This window comes from Thamnophis elegans, chromosome 8 (genome assembly GCF_009769535.1).
Source record: "Thamnophis elegans isolate rThaEle1 chromosome 8, rThaEle1.pri, whole genome shotgun sequence".
NCBI lineage: Eukaryota > Metazoa > Chordata > Lepidosauria > Squamata > Colubridae > Thamnophis > Thamnophis elegans.
This window is the reverse complement of record NC_045548.1, coordinates 40024199-40046028: the sequence shown is the minus strand read 5'-3', so window position 1 is coordinate 40046028 and position 21830 is coordinate 40024199. Positions and strand designations below refer to the sequence as shown.

The 21830-nt window shown below is 42.2% G+C and overlaps 1 protein-coding gene across 1 annotated transcript; it reads right to left on the bottom strand.

The window, feature by feature from the left end:
* Positions 1-1664: 1664 nt before the first annotated feature.
* LOC116512603 (transmembrane protein 68-like) lies at positions 1665-20512 on the bottom strand. Its single transcript, XM_032223181.1, has 6 exons — positions 20207-20512; positions 13751-13915; positions 13395-13588; positions 3720-3780; positions 3024-3163; positions 1665-1765 (listed from the first exon to the last, which is right to left on the bottom strand). The coding sequence occupies exons 1-6, from the start codon at positions 20496-20498 to the stop codon at positions 1682-1684; spliced, it is 936 nt and encodes a 311-aa protein (XP_032079072.1). The 5' UTR covers positions 20499-20512; the 3' UTR covers positions 1665-1681.
* Positions 20513-21830: the final 1318 nt, after the last annotated feature.

The window sequence follows — 21830 nt, the reverse complement described above, 5'->3', positions numbered from 1 at the left end:
AATAACAGTAGATCACATCCAGTCATTTGCAGTTCACTGGGATATCTTGCAAAACAGTGGTTCTCCTGGTTAGGATTGGAGGTTAGCAAGCCTGCATTTGAGAGCAAGTATCAAACCTTGGTGGGGATTTGCCATAGTTGGGGGGAAGGGGATTTGGAAAAAGCAGCAATGGCACAAAAAATAATGGCAGCAAACAGCAGTGGCAGATCCACCATACCTAATCAGCAGCATGCCAGGAGGCCGAGATCCAGCTGACCTGTGGTGGCTGTAACAGAGTGGTGGCGGCCCACAGAATGGAGCCTTGCCAGTGTTGTAGTGCTGCAGAGTCAGTCAGTGAGGAGGTTGGGGAGGAACATGGACCAGTCCTGAAGTCTGGGCAAGTCTTTAAGAAGATGTTGGATAGCCATTTGTCTGAAACAGTATAGGGTTAGGGTTAGGGTTGGTATATGGTATAGGGTTTCCTGCCTAGGCAGGGGGTTGGACTAGAAGACTTCCAAGGTTCCTTCCAACTCTGCTATTGTATTGTATTAGTTCATATGGTCGGTTCAATCTCTGAGAAGTCCTATTTGACTCTGTGCTATGTTTGGCCTTGCAAAACTAATTGGCAATTAGGGCTCTGGGAGAGTTTCAAGGGAGATAAATGTGGGTGCTTGTCAATATTACCCTGAAAGACTGTGGAAACCTGAGCAGACATCTGTCGGAGTGTTTGTGAATGACCATAATTCACAGCCGTCTAAATAAAAGAGGGATTTTGGGACTAAGATTGTGATTTATGCTGTCTGAGGAAGTCTAGGTCAGAACAGGCAAACTGGTTGCTGAGAAAGGAGAATGGATTCCTGGCAGACTGTTTATTGAAAAGGACTGCTAGCTGAACCAGTCGGCTATCGGATGGTGGTTGAATGGCTAGAGATCTGTCCAGGAGGACAGAGCATGGATCCCACCTACAAAACACGTGGCTTCCAGTGATGACTTTACCATTAACTTTAACAGGCCTCAATTTGTGCCGAGGCCCCAGCCGAAATAAACGTTGAGATTCTGTTTCACAGTTCCAGAGTGAAACTGTTTTGGCTAAGTCTGAACTTTGGACCATTGAGACCAGGAACATGAAGGAACCCCCAACTGGGTGTCCTCTGGGCAACAGTGATCTCTTCAACTAATCTTTTCAATCCAGACGCACTTCAGTCCTTCTGACACAAGTGTGATGTCACCAGGATTATTCAAACATAATTCATAAAAGGATGGAATGATAATCATGTAACGCCTTGGTATTTTCAAATGAAATTTATTCTGATGTTGGGGATTTAAACACATTGAAATAAACATATATTCTTCCCCATCTCAATCTTTCATTTTTATTTATTTTAACAAAGGTTCATTGGGGAACCAAAAACTACACATTCACATATGTTATCTAAACACGCACACACACACACACACACACACACACACAAAACACACACACACACATATATATATACACACATAAACACACAGTACGTATGTATGTGTGTGTGTGTGTGTGTGTGTGTGTGTATGTATGTATGTATATATATATATATATATATATATATATATATATATATATATATATATATATATATATAATATAATATAATATAATATAATATAATATAATATAATATGATTGTTGTTATATCACTGTTTTTCTTTGTTATGTGTCTCAAAATGTTGCCTTAAGAGCACGCAATATGTTTCCTGGGATTTCCTGGTGTTTGTCCCGTAAAGCCTCTATTGCCCTTTGAGTCTGTTGGAGAGATGGAATGGCATGGGTGAGATGCGGAAAAGAAAGAAAAAAAGTGACATAATTAGATTTATGTTTCAGAAATTATAGAGAGAACATTTCAGAACTAAAAGATATAGACTATTCTATAGAACTTATTTAAACATAGTATATATGTAAAATTCCAATTTATAGCAAAGATTTTTTTCTCTATTTCTACGGATGCCTTTCATTTAATTTGCTCCTAACTGTGGCTTGTTGAGTAAACCACAATTATCTGGTTAAAACATTTACTTGAATATGTGAATCTCAGTTTAGATGCCACAATAATTGGTTTTTCAGAGCATGCATATCCCAAAGGAAATTGATGATGGCTTTATAGGCTATGTGAATGTTTAAATTTCGCAGCTGAGCTTCCCTCTTGCATTCTATGTCGAGCCCATTTTTCCTCTAAGGAAAGATTGCTCCATTCTATTGATCAGAAAAATAAAGAAGCAGGACATATAGAAAGGTGCTCTAAGGACTATAAAATACTATAAATGTGACTGAGTTGAATCACTTTGTCTTCAACAATCTGGAGCCTCATATCATTAATGTGATGATATTTATCAGCATTACAAATTAAACAGGAGATACATGGCAGTCTTGACTGCTGCTTGGATTTGTGAAGGACTTGAAGGAGTTAAGAGTTGAATCCCAGAAAGTCAGATGCTTTATTATACTGAAATCATCTGATTACATGAAAATTCTGCCTACTGATCTCGACATGGTTGCAGTCTTTCCAAAAGAAGTTGGTATGCAATGGGATATTTGTGAACTACAACATTTGCTCTAATAGGAGATTGAAGCTGTGCCCTAAACAGTCCTCAACAGATCTGAAAGCTATACCTATTCTTGGACTGCGCCTTCAGACACTGACTCCTGCCTTTGTCATTTCTCAAAATGTTTTCATTTATTCTATGTGAAGCTACCATTGCAGAGAACTTTAGCTGTTTGCTGCAATTCTTAGGGCATTAATATGATAGTAATTTGATGAATGTTTTCATTTAAGCAAGCAGCTAGCCTTGTTGAATAGTTTGAATAAGTGATGTTTAAACAGTGATGGATGGATGAATGGATAAGTCTTACACTGACAGTTAGGTACCAAGCACTGAACTATAATTCTGCATATCTAAGTAGTATATTCTAATAAGTATTATATTCTAATAACTGTTACTATAAAGTTATAATTTCATGAACAAAGTGTAAATTTGAATATATATTATTCCCTTATAATACTTACTTTTTCAGCTAATTTTTCAGCAGATATATTTGGATCATATGGAATTGGTTTTCCAATATGGATTATAAGTTTAACTGGAAACAATCCACATAATGGAAAGGTAAACCATGGAATTCGCTCATATAACCATCTCATTGGTCCTGGGTACAAGATTTAGAAAATTTTAGAAACGCATATTAGCAGCAGTCTGTGAGTTATGTATTAGTCTTTCTAAAATCCTATATTTGAATATTAGCAATTTTTAGTAGCCGTATTGGAACTTAGTAAAGTAAAGGTTTTTCAGTTGAAGGGGGGGGGGGAAGTTCCCATGTTTGAGAGCTACAATTTGCAAAGTTCAATTTATATTTTAAAAGGCTTAGAAAATTAGAATTATGAAAAACATAGATCTCACAAGGCTGATAGAAGGCAAGATGATGGATGGACAGACAGGTAGGCTTCCTGTAATAAGCACCAATGCATTTAAGCTATATGGTTAACTTTGCTGAGTTTCCATAATTTCTGGGTCAGCCTTGGGTCCATAAAATCCCATGACATCATGTCACCTTTGGGAAATGTACTGAATCAGATTTTACAGCAAAGGTCTGATGATTGAGCTACAGTATCTTTAAATTAAACATGGTAGGCAAAGAAGCGGATGCATACATTTCTAGCCTCAAAAGTAATAATATTCCTGAGAATACATAAAGTTTTACTTACGTATATTTCCATATGATACATATGCTTCTCTAATATTTTGTGTAAACATAGGGACGATTGGCTAGATAAAGGAAAAGAAAGAAATAATGAGACTATTTTAGTCCCTGTACATGAAAGAAATAAAATTTATTGTTGGGACATAAACTGAATATATTAAAAGATCACTTTGAAAAATCAATATTGACAATCTGTCAGCCTCTGCTTTGCTGCTGCTTCGGCTGCCATTGAAACGGGAAGGGGTGGCATGGTATTTGGGAGGGGATTTACTACTTGTGCTGGAGGAAGATTCTGGAGTTATGCTGCCTGTCTTACTGCGCATGCGGAGGAGGTTTCCCGCCAAGGCCAAAGGAACCGACATTCCATCTTGGTGATGCCTTTCAAAGTTATCTCACAACTGACACTTGGGAGAATTATGACTGGACTGTAACTGGGATGCCAAGGGGTGGGGAATGGGTTATTCTATATATCATTCGCTTTTGCGCCTAAATAATCAGTCTTCACTTTGCTACGCTTCTGATCATTTATAATTAGTAAAAGTACACTTGATTTCTATCAATGGAGTCTCGTGGTTTTCTTTCCTAATTATTCAATGGAGGAGTGCTGACAGTAAGCTAAGACTCACTCACACCCCACCAGGAGTTTTCAACCTACCGTGGGGGGTGTACTCACAAGAAGGAAAGGAGAAAATGTCATTGCAAGCGAGCGATGATGAGGAGACTGGAAGAGAAACTGCAGAACCATCTTTACCTGAAAGGCTAGCTGGCCTAAGGGTAGAAGAGCCTGCGGTTCAGCCCCGATGGACTTTGGGAGTGGGTCAAAAAGAGGATTTTGAGAATTTGGATGCAGGAGTTACCAGAAGGAGACAAAAGAAAAAACCAGTGGACTGGGAAGAGGTTATGACCGAACTGAGGTCCCGAGAGAGAGAGATGGAAAGAGAGCAAACGGAAGAATTTGAACAAAGGTACTCCATACATAAATTTGTGACCCATCAAAACCGCGCTCGACTAAACCACGCCCGATTAAACCGCATCGCTGACGTCATCAACAGGGTGACAACAGCCAGCGCGGAGAAAGAAGGGCGCTTTAAATAGCGCTTTGAAAGCAAGCCGATTCAACTTAAGGTAAGAGTTAGGGTTAGGGTTAGCTTTAGGGTTAGGTTTAGGGTTAGGGTTAGATTAAGACCAAACCTCCACTGTAGGGAGGAGGAACCGATTAGGTGGTTCCACCCCAGGCGACTTATGGACCCTTTGGGCTTTCAGACGGAGCTTGGAGTTATTCCTGATACCCTCGTCCGCAGTCCGGCGGAGACTCTGGTTGCTGCCTGGAACTCAGCAGCGACAGAGGCTCTTAACCGGATTGCGCCTTTATGGCCGATCCGAGGCAGTGGATCCAGGAGGGCCCCTTGGTTTACTGAGGAACTCCGGGAGATGAAGCGCCGAAAGAGACGCCTAGAGCAACGATGGAGATCCAGTAAGTCCGAGTCAGACTGAGCGCTTTTAACATCCAGCATCAGAGCTTACCTCCGGGCAATTAGGACGACTAAAAGAACACACATTGCCTCTCTGATTGCTTCCGCTGAGTCGCGCCCAGCCGCCTTGTTCAGGATAACCCGTTCCCTCCTAAATAGGAGGGATACGAGTGATCCTTTGCAAGGCAGAGCTGAGGATTATGTCCAATTCCTCGCGGATAAAGTTGCTCAGCTTCAGACGGACCTGGACTCCAATTGCGCAGAACCAGCTGAGGCACCAGGGGAGAATCTGGCAGGACATCACTGGATTGATTTTCAGGCTGTTACCCCTGAGGACGTGGACAAGGCCATGGGAGCTGCAAGTGCCTCCACATATGTACTGGACCCATGCCCCTCCTGGCTGGTTGCTAATAGCAGGGAGGTGACACGGGGCTGGATCCAGGCGGTTGTTACCGCCTCCCTTCAGGAGGGGTTCCTTCCCCCCGCTCTAAAGGCGGCGGTGGTGAGACCCCTTCTGAAGAAGCCATCTCTGGATCCAGCCGTTTTAAACAATTACCGTCCAGTCTCCAACCTCCCCTTTGTGGGGAAGGTTGTTGAGTAGGTGGTAGCCTTTCAGCTCCGGCGGTCCTTGGAGGAAACTGATTATCTAGATCCCTTCCAGTCAGGATTTAGACCGGGCTACAGCATGGAAACCGCTTTGGTCGCATTGATCGATGACCTCTGGAGAGCCAGGGATGGAGGTTATGCCTCCGTCCTAGTGCTCCTTGACCTCTCAGTGGCTTTCGATACCATTGACCATGGTATCCTTCTGCGACGACTGCGGGAGGTGGGGGTGGGAGGCACTGTCCTACGGTGGTTCTCCTCTTACCTCTCGGACAGGTCGCAGTCGGTGTTGGTCGGAGGGCAGAGGTCGACCCCTAGGCCCCTGAATTATGGGGTGCCACAGGGATCAGTCCTGTCCCCCCTCCTGTTTAATATCTACATGAAGCCGCTGGGTAAGATCATTTGACGGCACGGGATAAAATACCATCAGTATGCGGACGATACACAGCTGTATCTGTCCGCCCCGTGCCAACTCAGTGAAGTGGTTGACGTGATGTGCCAGGGCCTCGAGGCTGTTAGGGACTGGATGGGGGTTAACAAGCTTGTACTCAACCCAGATAAGACTGAGTGGCTGGTGTGCTTCCCTCCTACTAATTGGCTAAGTGTTCCATCTCTCAGGCTGGGGGGGTCAAACAGTACGCCCCTCAGACAGGGTTCATAATTTGGGAGTCCTCCTGGACCCACAGCTGACTTTTGAACACCACTTGTCGGCTGTGACCAGGGGGGCATTTGCACAGGTTCGCCTGGTGTACTAGTTGCGTCCCTACCTGAACCGGGAGGCTCTCACAACAGTCACTCGTGCCCTTGTGACCTCTAGACTGGACTACTGCAACGTGCTCTACATGGGGCAGCCCTTGAAGAGCATTCGGCGACTTCAGCTTGTCCAGAATGCAGCCGCGCGAGCGATCGTGGGTGCGCCTTGGTTCACCCACGTAACACCTATCATCCGCGAGCTGCATTGGCTGCCTATTGGTCTCCGGATATGCTTCACGGCGCTAGTCGTCACTTATAAAGCCCTTCATGGTATTGGACCTGGGTACTTGAGAGACCGCCTGCTGCCAATTACCTCCACTAGACCGATTAGATCCCACAGATTAGGCCCCCTCTGAATTCCATCCGCCGGCCAGTGTCGACTGGCGACTACCCAGAGGAGAGCCTTCTCTGTGGCTGCTCCGACCCTCTGGAACTAAATCCCCGTGGAGATTTGAACCCTCACCACCCTCCAGGCCTTCCGCAAAGCCCTTAAAACCTGGCTGTTCCAACAGGCCTGGGGCTAAAGAGCTGTTGCCCCCGTCTCGAATTGGTATGACTGTTGTGTTTTAATCATGCATTTTTTTAAATGTCATTTTAAATTCTTATTTGTATCCCCCTTCACTGGTTGAGTTGTGAGCCGCCCTGAGTCCCCTTCGGGGGAAAAGGGCGGCATATAAATAAAATCAACAACAACAACAACAATTAAGGGTTAGGTTAAGGGTTAGGTTTAGGATTAGGTTTAGGGGGGGTTAGGTTTAGGTTTAGGGGTTAATTTTAGGTTTAGGGTTTACAGCGTGCTTCTGTCTCTGCGCTGTTGTCGCCCTGTTGATAACGTCAGCAACGCGGTTTAGTCAGGCGCAGTTTAGTCGAGCGCGGTTTTGTGGTGGAACCCATAAATTTAGGGAGGGTGAAGAGGCCGAGGGGGGATGGGAGCAAACAAACCCAGAAACAGCCTCCCCCCCAGCCAGGGCTGCTGCCAGAGTAGGGGCCCCCCCCAGAAGACACAGAATGGCAAAAGTCCCTCCCTTACCAGTAAAATATAACGGTAATGCCAGGGACCTGGGTCTGTTTGTTATTCAGATTTGGAATTATATGGAAATTTATGGGCCCTATTTAGAAACAGATGAGATGAAAGTGCAAATGGTTTTACTTTCTTTGGAAGGCCTTCTGCAAAGCCACCAAGTCCTGGCTGCTCCAGCAGGCCGGGGGCGCTGTGAAATATCCAGCTCCACGGAAATTGTGAATGTTGCTCTTTTGTTTTTAAAATGTTGCCTTTGTCTAGTTTCCCCTTTCCCTTGTCTATTGTGAGCCACCCGGAGTCCTTTGGGAGTGGGCGGCATACAAGACAAATAAATAATAATAATAATAATAAAGCAGCCTATTGGATGGTCAGCTTACACCAATGTAACTCCCCCCTCCTGAGGAATTTTGATGTCTTTATGACTGCACTAAAGAGGAGATTTGATGATCCGCTGATTGAGAAACGAGGGAAGGTGAAATTTATGGCCCTAAAGCAGGGAGATAGACCAGTGGCTGAATATGTTCAGGAGTTTCAACAGCTTTCATCGTATATGAGGGGTTGATCTGAAGAGGCGCTCCTGGATCAGTTTGCATTGGGATTAAATGAGGACATTTACCAACAATGCGTTAACAGACACCTTCCCAAGCGAGTTGCGGCTTGGTATGAAAATGCAGCAGATGTTGAGCTAGACTTGATTAGACTTCAATGTGTGAAAGAGGAAAAAGCAGAGAAATTGCCCCCCCCCAGCTCAAAGGGCCCCATTCCGCATCAGGGGTGAAGGGAAGGGAAGCTCCGCTGGCAAGGCCAAGCCTTTCACGGGCTTCCGGTGTGGGAAAGGAGGCCATCAAGCCATGGAATGCCGCATTAAACTTCCTCCAACCGCCCCACCCCCTACCAAGAGGGAAGGGAAGACTAGCAAGGCCCCAGGTAGGAAGAAGGAGGCTGCCTTCGTTGCTGAAAATACCCCCCAGCGTTTCCGGCAGGAGGTGGAGGAGGAAGCGGATGTAACCACCAGCTCCTCTGATGACTCTGATGACGACGCCTTGCCATGTTGGGTGAGCTCAAATAAAGGCCCTCTGTTGATCCCAATTGAGTTAAGGGTGCCACCTGCTGGGGAGACAGAACGGCTTTCCGCCCTCCTCGATTCGGGCTGTTCTAGATGTATGATTAATCCTGCAATGGTTGAGAAACTGGGCTTGAAATTGAGGACTTTGAAAACCCCTATTGTTTTTTGCCAAATCGATGGATCCATTGCGGGGGGGGGGCAGCCCATTTCTACACTGAACCTCTAGAGATGAAAATGGGCACCAATGTAGAATTGATCTCTTTTATTGTGGCACCTGGGATGGACAGACCCCTTATTTTGGGACTCCCCTGGCTTCGTAAATGGAACCCTCGCATTAATTGGAGGGAGGGGTGGGTGTGTATTCAGACCAGCACAGCCCCAGACAGGGATGCCGACGCCCCTGAGCCTGCAGGCTCCAGCCCCGCATTGGCCGTCAGGGGCCAGGAGAAAATTGAGGGGGAAGAAAAGATTCCGAAAGAGTATTGGGACCTAAAGGGTTTTTTAGTGAAAAATCTTCAGATAAACTTCCACCCCACAGACCCACCGATTGCTCCATTGAAATTTTGCCTGGAGTGCCGCTTCCAAAACCCCAAATATATTCTATGTCGCCCAGAGAAATGGGGGAAATGAGGAAGTTTATTGACAAGAACTTGCAAAGGGGTTTCATTGAACCAGCCAGGCCCAAGGTAGCAGCCCCTGTACTATTCAGGGAGAAAAAAGATGGCTCTCTTCGTTTGTGTGTTAACTTTAAGAACCTTAATTCAATCTCTTCTCATAATCTCTACCCTTTGCCTCTGATGAAGGACATGCTGGCCCAACTAGGAAAAGGCCGCATTTTTACTAAACTGGACTTAAGGGAGGCATACTACAGGGTCCACATAAAGGAGGGGGATGAGTGGAAGACTGCTTTCAACTGCCCCCTGGGTTGCTTCCAGTTCCGTGTAATGCCCTTTGGCCTGCAGGGGGCACCTGCAGTTTTCATGCAATTGATTAATGACATTTTGCATAACCACCTTTACAAAGGCGTTATCGTATATTTAGATGATATCCTTATTTACACACAAACATATGACGAACACGTCAAGTTGGTCCGTACTGTCCTGAAGAAACTCCGAGCTTCGGAACTATATGCCAAGTTATCCAAATGTGAATTTCATCAGGAGAAGATAGACTACCTTGGGTATCGTATCTCCCCCGCTGGTGTTGAGATGGATCCCGCTAAGGTCAAGGCGGTCAATGAGTGGGAGGCGCCCCGTACACGTAGACAATTACAGAAATTTTTGGGTTTTGCCAATTTTTATCGTCAGTTCATCCCTTCTTTTGCCAAAATTGCACTTCCCATCACTAATTTGTTGAAGTCCAAAGGTGGGCCTAAACCTAAACCTGGCAAGCCGTTGAATTGGACCATGGAATGTCAAGCTCCTTTTGAAAAGTTGAAACGACTTTTTGCCGAGGAGCCAGTTCTGAAGCATCCGGAGATGGACAAGCCTTTTGTCATTCAAGCTGATGCCAGCGACATGGCGGTGGGGGCCGTCTTGCTTCAGACTAACGACTAAGGTAATTTACAACCTTGTGCCTACACCTCCTGTAAATTCACAGATATGGAGAGATGTTGGGCGATCTGGGAGAAAGAAGCATTTGCTGTACATTGGGCTTTGGCCACATGGCGCCACTTCCTGGAGGGCGCTAAGCACCCGTTTGAGGTGTGGACTGACCATAAGAACTTTGAGGCTTTGAGGACTCCCACGCAGCTCTCCCCTAAGCAGATGTGCTGGGCTCAGCATTTCAATCGTTTTAATTTCACACTTAAGTACATCCCGGGAGGGAAGAATTTCATGGCTGATGCTTTGTCCAGACTCCCTCAATACAACTGCTCTAAGCTCAGCGTTATCCAGCCTGTGGTTCCCACGTCCAGTCTCGCTGCTCCTGTTGTTACTAGGCAACAGGCATGCTCAAAGGTGTCTCAAGATTTTCTTTCCGATCTCAACGCACTCATGATTCCTAGTTGGCGGGGCACTTTGGATTTGTGAAGACGCTGCATTTGGTGAAACGGCAGTTTTGGTGGCCCTCTTTAAAGAAAGACATTGAACTTTACGTCGCCAGCTGTCCTGTTTGTGTGGCCACTAAACGCCCGCCGGGGAAACCGAAGGGTTTGCTCCAGACTGTAGCTCGCCTTGTCGCCCCCTGGAAGGGGATTTCTATGGACTTCATTGTCGAACTTCCTGAGAGCCAGGGGCACAATGTCATATGGGTGGTTACTGACTTGTTTTCCAAGCAAGTTCATTTTATATCTTGCCCTAAGATTCCTTCTGCAAAGGCACTCGCTAAACTTTTCATTTCTCACATTTACCGTTTGCATGGTGTGCCTGATCACATCATTTCTGATAGAGGCGTGCAATTCACTTCCGTCTTCTGGAAAGAATTTCTTAAGTGCATTGGCTCCGCCCAGGGTCTAAGCTCCGCCCAGGGTCTAAGCTCCGCCCACCACCCTCAGACTAATGGGGCTTGCGAGAGGACTAATTCTGTTCTAGAACAATATTTATGTTGTTTCATCAATTACCAGCAAGATGATTGGGTGGACTTGTTGCCGCACGCGGAAGTGGCTTATAATAATTCTGTACATAGCAGCACTGAATTCACCCCTTTTCGAGTTGTATTTGGCCAGGACTTTGTTCCTATTCCCGAAGTTCCTCTTGAGCAGCCACAGGTTTCATCCATCTCCGAGTGGAGTGAGTGGTTGCGGCATATTTGGCCTTTGGCACTTTGTACTTTGGATGCTGCGCATCGCGCGCATAAGAAGCTGGCTGATAAGAAACGTGCTCAACCTTATCAGTACAAGGTGGGTGACCAAGTTTATCTATCCACAAAGTTCATTCAAACTACGCAGAAATCAAAGAAGTTGGGGCCTAAGTATGTGGGCCCGTTTCCCATAATCAAGGTCATCAATCCTGTTGCGGTTCGCTTACAGTTACCCAAGCACCTCCACCGTGTATATCCTGTTTTCCACATTAATCTCATCAAACCTGGTCGTTTTTCATCTTTACGTCCGCCAGTGTATCCGCCACCTGCCCCCCTATTGATTGATGGTGAACAGCATTTTGAGGTCCGGGAAATATTGGACTCTCGGCGAAGGCGGAATCGACTTCAGTACCTGGTGGCTTGGAAGCATTTTCCTCCGTCTCATGCCGAGTGGGTGGACAAGTCCCATCTCTGGGCTCCCCAGCTGCTCTGCCAGTTCTATTCTGCTTATCCTGACAAACCCTAGTTGACTCTCCTTCCTGACTTTCTCTCCTCCCCTTTTTTTCTTTTTCTGTTTTTTTTTGCTCGTCTGTTTGTTTGTGTTTTGTCATTTTCCAGGCCTAACCGCCTTTTTCCAGAGGAGGGCTGGATGTCAGCCTCTGCTTTGCTGCTGCTTCGGCTGCCATTGAAACGGGGAGGGGGGGCATGGTATTTGGGAGGGATTTACTACTTGTGCTGGAGGAAGATTCTGGAGTTCTGCTGCCTGTCTTACTGCGCATGTGGAGGTGGTTTCCCGCCAAGGCCAACAGCACCAACATTCCATCTTGGTGATGCCTTTCGAAGTTATCTCACACCTGACACTTGGGAGAATTATGATTGGACTGTAACTGGGATGCCAAGGGGTGGGGAATGGGTTATTCTCTATATCATTTGCTTTTGCGCCTAAATAATCAGTCTTCGCTTTGCTAAGCTTCTGATCATTTATAATTAGTAAAAGTACACTTGATTTTTATCAATGGAGTCTCGTGGTTTTCTTTCCTAATTATTCAATGGAGGAGTGCTGACACAATCTAAGGACATTGCATCTTTTGACTTCCTTTCAGATATTTTCTTCTGAGATTTTAAAACACTGCAACCTTTGCTCTATCTTACTAAATGTAGTTTGAACTCATCTTCTGGAATGCTTGACTGTCCTTCAATTTTCTTCAATCCTGAATTCTCATGCATCTAATTGGACTCAGCATCTTTTGGCAAATGCTGGGTTTCACTGTCTCTTATAGGACAGGGATTATCATGGATCAAATTTCCAACTGGCACTTTCTCTCACATTTAATTCTAGGAATGTAACATAGAGAAAATCTTATTCTTTTGATGGGAATTAAATGAAAGGTTGATACATAAAAAGAATAATTCAGGACTGCAAGAAGAAATTAATATATTTTTTAAAAATATTATTAAATATTTGATATTCCCATAAAGCCTGCATGAAATATTATTTCATACAACATGATATAAACTTAAAAAGGAATATCAGCAGAGAACACAACCTATTTTTGAAAAACGAAACAGAAAAGAAAGAAAATCCCAGAGAAGATAAGTATTCCTCAACAAATTAGGCCCTTACAGTGACAATTATCAATAGTATCAGTGAAAATTGAGTGTGTAGATGAACTAGGGATGTAGCTAGCATGTGAATAACAAAAAGAAAAAGAAGAAAAAATAATATTGCAATTAGAACAGGAAAACATAATACTAATGTAAAACGTTGCCAATAAAAAAATCCATAAATTTTAAATGAAAGAGAAATATATGGATAATAGTAGTAGTAGTAAAGAAACCAATTTTTTGGAGCATAAGAAAGGACAGATTCGCCATTTCCTGGTCTGTCAAATCTGATTTGTGGTTGCATTCCCTTTTCTGTTCATTTGCCAATAGGTATAAATGATTGATATGAAATGGAAGCATAGCATTTACAAATACATTTTTCAATTAAGAGCAGGACTAGGAAAATGACAAATGGCTCACCACTTTTGCATTGATGGCTGTATGAGCAAATCCTTTCCGTTTCCCCCATATTAGTTTGTAATGATTATTTCCATAGTTCTGCTCTTGGAGTCCTCCTGGTGCAACTATCAGGTGGTTCCCTTGTTTCAGAATGTCTACACTCTTTTCTCTTGTAGGATGAACAGTGTGTTGGAGGTCACAGTACAGAGTTAGTCCTGCAAAAGCAGACCTAAGAAATCATTCAGTTCTTGCTTGTAAAAGAAAACATGTTTTTTTCCCACCATGATAATTCAGCTAAGAGTTTAAAGAAAAAAAATTGGACTTTCCATATCAATGTCTTTTGATGATAATTAAAACTAAACATATAGTATTTTTACCTGGTAGACAAAAAAGAGTATGATGGATCACACAACACCAAAATTTCCCAGTAAGTCTATACATCTTATGGACAAAAAAATAGATGTCCTTTGGAAAGGCTCCATGGTAAAAAACAAAGATTGCTGGTTCTTTTGGTAGATTTTCTACTCCAGAAACCTCATAACCTGTTAATAGTGGAACAATGAAATGGCTTCAATATTGTTTCACAAGGGTCTCTTCCAGAAGAAAATATGATTGTATAGAAAAATTGCTTTTTTCTTACCTTTCTTAGCAACCAGTTGATATACTTCTTTTTTTTTAATAATAGACACCTGTGTTTTGTTTTGTTTTCCTGCCTTGTCTCTTGTCGTTTTTGTCTTTTTTTGTATTATTTTTATTTTTTATTTTTTATTTTAATTTTTATTTTTTATTTGCCCTTTTTTTTTTTATTTTTTCTTTTCCCACCGGTGTGGGCAGGTATTGTTCAAGATTATTACTTTTATTAATATTTCTAAATAATAATTACAGTTAAATAATAATAATAATGCTTGAGTTAATATGAGTTATGTTGGTTGACTCTGGAGGAGATGTACCAAAACTTATCTGTAATTGATTGATACATTTTCTACAGATGTAAAGAAAGATGCTGTACCTGTTTTAAATTAAAATTAAAAAACATTTATTAAAAAAAGAAAGAAATATATCTTGTTACCATTATCAACTATTTATTTAAGCAAGAATCTAAAGAGTTACTAAATTCCTACTTACTAATCATCAAACTTAGCTATTATTATTATTATTTTTTATTATCGATTTTCATATATCAACCTATGTCCTTCCAGAAGACATGTAGTCTTATTTCTTTTGCCATTTGTGGAGTTAATTTTCTATTTATTTCCTCTGTAAAGTTTTTATGGACATCTCTCCGCACCTTATTGTCTATTGGCAATGTTCCCTCTAATTTTTTTCAGTGTGTGCGGAAAAGTATAGTGTTCGAGCAGCACATTTTCATGCCTGAGCACCTGAATTTTTTTTAGCCATAATTGCCATCAGAGCAGATGTTGTGAGGGGAGCAAGGAGGAAAAGGAGCCCCTCCCTCTCCTTCAGACCCCCAGGAAGGGAGGGAGGGGAGGAGGAGGGAAAGGAAAGAAAATAGGAAAGGAAAAAGGAAAGGAAATAGAAAAGAAGGAAAGGAAAAAGGAAAGGAAATGGGAAAGAAGGAAAGGAAAAAGGAAAGGAAAGGAGAAAGGAAAGGAGAAAGGAAAGGAAAAGAGAAAGGAAATAGAAAAGAAGGAAAAGAAAAAGGAAAGGAAATGGGAAAGAAGGAAAGGAAAAAGGAAAGGAAAGAAGAAAGGAAAGGAAAAGAGAAAGGAAATAGAAAAGAAGGAAAGGAAAAAGGAAAGGAAATGGGAAAGAAGAAAGGAAAGGAAAAGAGAAAGGAAAGGGAAAAAAGGAAATGGAAAAGAAGGAAAGGAAAAAGGAAAGGAGAAAGGAAAGAAAAAGAGAAAGGAAATAGAAAAGAAGGAAAGGAAAAAGGAAAGGAAATGGGAAAGAAGAAAGGAAAGGAAAAGAGAAAGGAAAGGAAAAAAGAAAGGAAATGGAAAAGAAGGAAAGGAAAAAGAAAAGAAGGAAAGGAGAAAGGAAAGGAAAAAGAAAAGGAAAGGAGAAAGAAAAGGAAAAGAAGGAAAGGCAAAGAGAAAGGAAAGGAAAAAGAACAGAAGTTAGAAGAAGGACAGAAAGGAAAAGGAAAGAGTGGAAAGGATTGGTACTGCTCAAAAATCAAGTCTCAAGATCCCGTGGACCCCTTTGGCTCAGGCAGTCCAACTCCACGCTGCTTCCCTCTCTCCCCAAAGCGAAGGGATCGCAGAAAAAATGCTGAGCCCAGAACGGGGCTTCAGATGAGGCAATGCCTGAGAAACCCCGGATGTGCAGAGAAACGCAGGCTACAACCAACGAATCCCGTTTTCCCAGGAACTGATGAGCCGAGGTGGCACAGTGGTTAGGGTGCAGTACTGCAGGCCACTTTAGCTGACTGTGATCTGCAGTTCAGCGGTTCAAATCTCACCGGCTTAAGGTCGACTCAGCCTTCCATCCTTCCGAGGTGGGTGAAATGAGGACCCGGACTGTGGGGGCAAGTTGCTGACTCAATTTGCTAAAAAAATTGTAAACCGCTTAGAGAGGGCTGAAAGCCCTATGAAGCGGTATATAAGTCTAATAAATAAATAAATAAATAAATAAATAAACTGATGAAGCCCCAGAGGACCAATGGAAAGTCTCCCTTCTGCAGCGTCATCGATCTCCGGGCAGAGTCTTCCTTGATTTCACCAATCAGAAATCAGAGTTCAAAAGGGAGGGAAGGGGGATATTTTCAGTCACATTTAAAGGCCTTAAAAAACACTGCACTGCACTTTGAAACTTGTGCGCGGTGTTTTTTTGTTACCTGCGCGGCTGCTCACGCGCGCACCTTACAGGGAACGCTGTCTATTGGATCTCTCAGGTAATCTTGGTGCCCTTTTGCTACTTCATTGATTTATCTTTGGTTGCCAATCCTGTTTCTGATAAGATTTTTTCCTTTAAAACCATCATTTTTTCTCCTTTTTCTTCTTTTCTGCCTTGAAATTTGGGGTAAAGCTCCAGGCCATCGAATTCTCCCTTCCAAACTCCCATTTTTTTGCTTTCAACCACTTTCAGTTCAGAAATCAAATCATTAGTTTTCTTATTTTTGTGTTCCTTTTTCTGTTCAGTTTTTGGAATTTCACCTCACTCATTTTTTTCTGATATAAACTCTATGTTCTTGTCAATTCTCCAAGTTACCAAAAACTCTTGAATTGCTTCCCAAATCTTTTGCAAAGTTAAAGTTTCCTCTTCTGTAAATTGCTCCATGTTCCAAATTGTAAATTACTGCCGCTGTAGCTTTAATCTTCACAAGAGCGAGGTTCCATTTTTTTTCCTTCTCCCAGTACCGATAAGGCTCTCAAGAGACAGCTGTGCTAAACAATTTTAGCCTTGACTATTATCACTTTTAGTTACAGAGCTTTGAAGCACGAAGATATTAAGCTTCTGAGCAGCAAAATTAGTATTTTTTTTTCACTTTCTTGTGTTGACTCAGATTTAGGAGGGACAAAGTTCTTAAATGGAGTTTAATAGCAAATAGTAGACAATTTTTGTTAAAATAGAGAGGGAGATGTTAATCCTTGAGTTGAAAAATAAGGAAGGAAGAAGCTGAAAGAAGAAAACCCAATCGGTTCACTTTAAGCAGAGGGGTGGGGGGGAGAGAGAGAAAGTTGCAAGAAGCATTTCAATAGTTACAAGAAGAAAAGGATACTGATCAAAACAAAACAATGAAGATCAATTTCGCCGCTGAGATCTTCTGGTTAAGGGTTTAGTTTAGCATAAAAAAGAGATTCTTGGGGGCAGTTTTTTTCCCAAAACAGAAAGATTTCCCCAGATGATCACACTTTCTCTTTCTGTTCCCTTCCATTCCATAGCTATCCATCCCCACTTCATCAGCCTAAGCTGTCTTTTGTCACTAGCTTGAAGACTTTTTCTTGCTTTTTCAGGGATTTTGCGATATCCCCGAAATCAGCAAGACATATTCTTCCTGTCCACTGTCTCTTCGGGACAGTTTAGGTCCGACTGAACCCCCCAGTGACAAAAGTACTGGCTGCAGTCTCAGAGCATCGAGACCGCACATCTGTACCGTGGGGACGTTGGCTCCTCCAGACATATAAAATGTTTGATGTCCATATTATGCCATGCCAAAACCATGGTAAATAATGGGTTAGTATAAAATGTAAAGGCATCAGCTTTTAAACAGTTACTGAACTGACTGAAACCTTTGGACTTAACAGGTCATCCTTCACATACAATCAGAATTGTACCCAAAATTTGAGTTGTTGAGTGAAGCAATTGTTAAGCAAACACCATGTCACCACTTTTCTCAATGACAGTAATCCTAACTGTCCTAGTTTTGATCATTAAGTGACAAAATAAAATTTTAACTGGATTGCTGGGAAGGACCCTGAGCCTCCTCAGAGTAATGGGACAGGGGGAGGACACAGGTTTCTGATAACATTCAGACTAAGGCAGAATATCAACAAATAGCCCAAGCCTGTAAAAATGAAGTAAGGGAAGCGAACGCTCACAATGAGGAAAGGCTTGCCACAAAAGTAAGAAATAACAAAAAAAAAGCTTCTTCCAACATATTAAAAACAAGAAAAAGGTTAAGGAAACATTTGGTCCATTGCTGGGAGAAAGTGGCAAGAAGGTGACAAGCAACAAGGAGAGAGCAGAATATTTAACTCATTTTTTGCATCTGTCTTTACACAAAGGGATAAAACAGTACAACCTAACTAAAACAGCACCACAAAAATCAGATTAGAAACACAAGTTGAAATAGGGAAGATAATGGTAAGTGAGCACCTAGTGTCTACCCTAGACGAATTCAAATCACCAGGACCGAATGGATTACACCCCAGGGTTCTGAAGGAACTGGCAGAAGAGATGTCAGAACCACTGAACTATATCTTTCAGAGATCCTGGAGCACTGGGGAACTGCCAGAGGACTGGAAAAGAGCTGATGTGGTTCCCATCTTCAAAAAAGGGGAAAAAACAGATCCAGGAAACTCTAGACCTTTCAGCCTGACCTCAAAACCAGGAAAGATTCTGGAAAAGATAATCAAGCAATGAATTAGTGAACACCTAGAAGCAAACAAAGTAATAGCCAACATGGGTTTGTCAAAAACAGATTATGCCAGACTAATCTTATTGCATTCTTTGACAAAGTGACAAAATTAGTGGACCAGAGTAGTGCCGTCGATATAGTTTACTTGGATTTCAGTAAGGCATTTGATAAGGTAGACCATAACCTACTACTAGATAAAGTAGAAGAATGTGGGTTGGACAGCATCACCACCAGATGGATTCGTAACTGGCTGACCAACCGCACTTAACGTGTAGTCCTCAATGGAACTGCATCTACATGGAGGGAAGTATGCAGTGGCGTACCCCAAGGCTCTGTTTTAGGCCCAATACTCTTCAACATCTTCATCAATGATTTGGATGAGGGAATAAATGGGGAACTCATCAAATTTGCAGATGACACCAAGCTGGCAGGAATAGTCAATACTCTGGAAGATAGGCTTAAGATACAGAAGGATCTTGACAAACCTGAACATTGGGCACTATCTAATAAAATGAAATTCAATGGTGAAAAGAGTAAGGTTCTACATTTAGGCAAGAAAAATGAAATGCACAGGTACATTATAGGTGGGACCTTGCTCAATAGTAGTAACCGTGAGAGGGATCTTCAAGTCCTAGTGGGTAACCATTTAAGTATCAGCCAGCAGTGTGGAGCAGCTGCCAAAAAAGTCAACACAGTTCTAGGCTACATAAACAGAGGGATAGAATCAAGATCACGTGAAGTGTTAATACCAGTTTATAATGCCTTAGTAACGCCACACTTGGAATACTGAATTTAGTTTTGGTCACCATGATGTAGAAAAGATGTGGAGACTCTAGAAAGAGTGAAGAGAAGGGCAACAAAGATGATTAGGAACTGGAGACTAAAAGATATGAAGAACGGTTGCAGGAACTGGGTATGTCTAATTTAATGAAAAGAAGGATTAGGGAAGACATGATAGCAGTGTTCCAATAGCAGTAGACTTATATACCGCTTCATAGGCCTTTCAGGCCTCTCTAAGCGGTTTACAGAGAGTCAGCATATTGCCCCCAACAATCTGGGTCCTCATTTTACCCACCTCGGAAGGATGGAAGGCTGAGTCAACCCTGAGCCGGTGAGATTTGAACCGCTGACCTGCTGATCTAGCAGTAGCCTGCAGTGCTGCATTTAACCACTGCGCCACCTTGGCTCTTGTTCCAATATGAAGAATGGTTGCAGGAACTGGTTATGTCTAGTTTAATGAAATGAAGGGAAGACATGATAGCAGTGTTCCAATATCTCAGGGGTTGCCACAAAGAAGAGGGAGTCAAACTATTCTCTAAGGCATCTGAGGGTAGAACAAGAAGCAATGGGTGGAAACTATTCACAGAGAAAAGCAACTTAGAACTGAGGAGAAATTTTCTGACATTTAGAACAATTAATCAGTGGAACAGCTTGTCTCCAGAAGTTGTGAATGCTTCAACACTGGAAGTTTTTAAGAAGATATTGGATAGCCATTTGTCAGATAAACTGGGCTTGGTCCTTATCCCACAGGGGAGGACAATGGTGTGTACTATTGTTTCCCAAGATTTGAGATCCATTCTGTTACCCTTTTCTCCTCTTGGGAACATTCATATTTGATTTTTGATATTTTGTACCATTGGACATGAAAAATATACATTTTTCTAGTTATTTTTAGGAATATAATGATCCCAACATGGACATGACTGCTGATTATGGTTGACCAGAAGAATGATGCCAAGAGTGATAATAAATTCCTCATCCCTGCCTAAAGAATGAATTAAGATATACTTACTGTGCAGTATTTTTCCATGCCACTTAGCTGCCAGTGCCAAATATTTCTTTGGCTTGTCCCATTTTTTGCTTTCAATATCATCTGGCAGATTGCCAAGCATTTTCCATACAAACATTATTGTATTGTATAGATACATGAGAGACAACATAGATAAAATGGGATAATATAAAATTATCAGAATTACTATCAAAGTTAAGGGATATACAATAAACCCTGACCATCCTTCCAAAATGCAAGTTGACCAGATGGTAAATTCATTTCCTAAGGTATAATATATATTTTCCTCAGACATGTTTGAAGTCAGACTTCAAATCAGTATATAAATTGAAATCCATTCACAAATAAAGTATTTCTTCCTGGAAATGAAAAATGAACATACAAGCAGGCTTTATTATGAGCTCTGGGAGAACCAGCAGAATATCAGCTGGCATTGTATACAAGATAATGACACTTTTAAATAGCCTTTGGAGAAGGTTGTGCTGAGGGATGGTTAAAAAAACCAAGGCTTAGTACAATCAATCTGATTATTGATCCTTTTAATCAAACATTACTGGGATTATTAAGAGGCCTTTTTTTTAATCAACCAAGAAAGAAAAGGTTTAAATGACCAGCCAAAGATGTCTATTTAGGAAGGATTCTTGATTTTAGAAACAACTTGTTGGATATTGTGCACACAGGACAATTCTGGACACCTTTTCTTCCTCTGCTGATATCCATTCTTTTCCTTCAACTTCAATGCCCTTTATTATTATGAAAAAGAAATCTGTCACACTCCTTCACTTAATAACCAAGAAAGAAACCACTCAACTCCATTTTGCAGAATTAAGTGTACTTTTACTGATTATAAATAATGAGAAGCTAAGCAAAGCTGGATCTGAGCAAAAGAGCGTGAATGCATTAGATATCAATACATGCTTCATTCCCCTCCCCTTGGTACCCCAGTCCATAGTCCAATCATATATCTCCACAACTGTCAGGTGGAGACCTCTTCAAAAATCATCATCAGGTTGGTGTGCTGGACAGTTGGCCTTGGTGGGAAATTCCCCTCCTTCCACATGCGCAAACGAAGGGAGAGAACAACTCCCAATTAACAGTCCTCCTGTACGGATTACTTCCCTCACCCAAATACCATGCCCTCCCTCCCCGTTTCAATGGCAGCTGAAAAAGCAAGCAGCAAAACAGAGGCTGACAAAATCAAGTGCAGATTCTTTGCAAGAACCCCACTTTCCTTTTCCCTCTGCTAACACCTGGTCAGTATTGATTGGCATCTCCAAGGCTACAGATGTTTCATCTGCAGGCTGATTGGGATGAAGAGAACAAGGATACTAGTTCTATTTGAAAACATTAATCTAAAATTTTGCAAATTAACTTCAAGACAATTATCACCAAAAATTTCCTCTTGCAGTTCTTTTACAGAGAAAATATCAGGGATGAGTAAATATCAGGGATGAGTTTTTGGAAGCTAAGCTGCTCAAAGAACTAGCAGAAGTCATATAGAAGCAATAGGATATTCCATGTACTCTGACAACTGGTATCACTATCAGTCTCTCTTCCTGGCTTTGCCCGTAAATGGAAGGAAAATAGCCGTAATATTTCAGATTTCCAGGTATTTGAGGAGAATCTT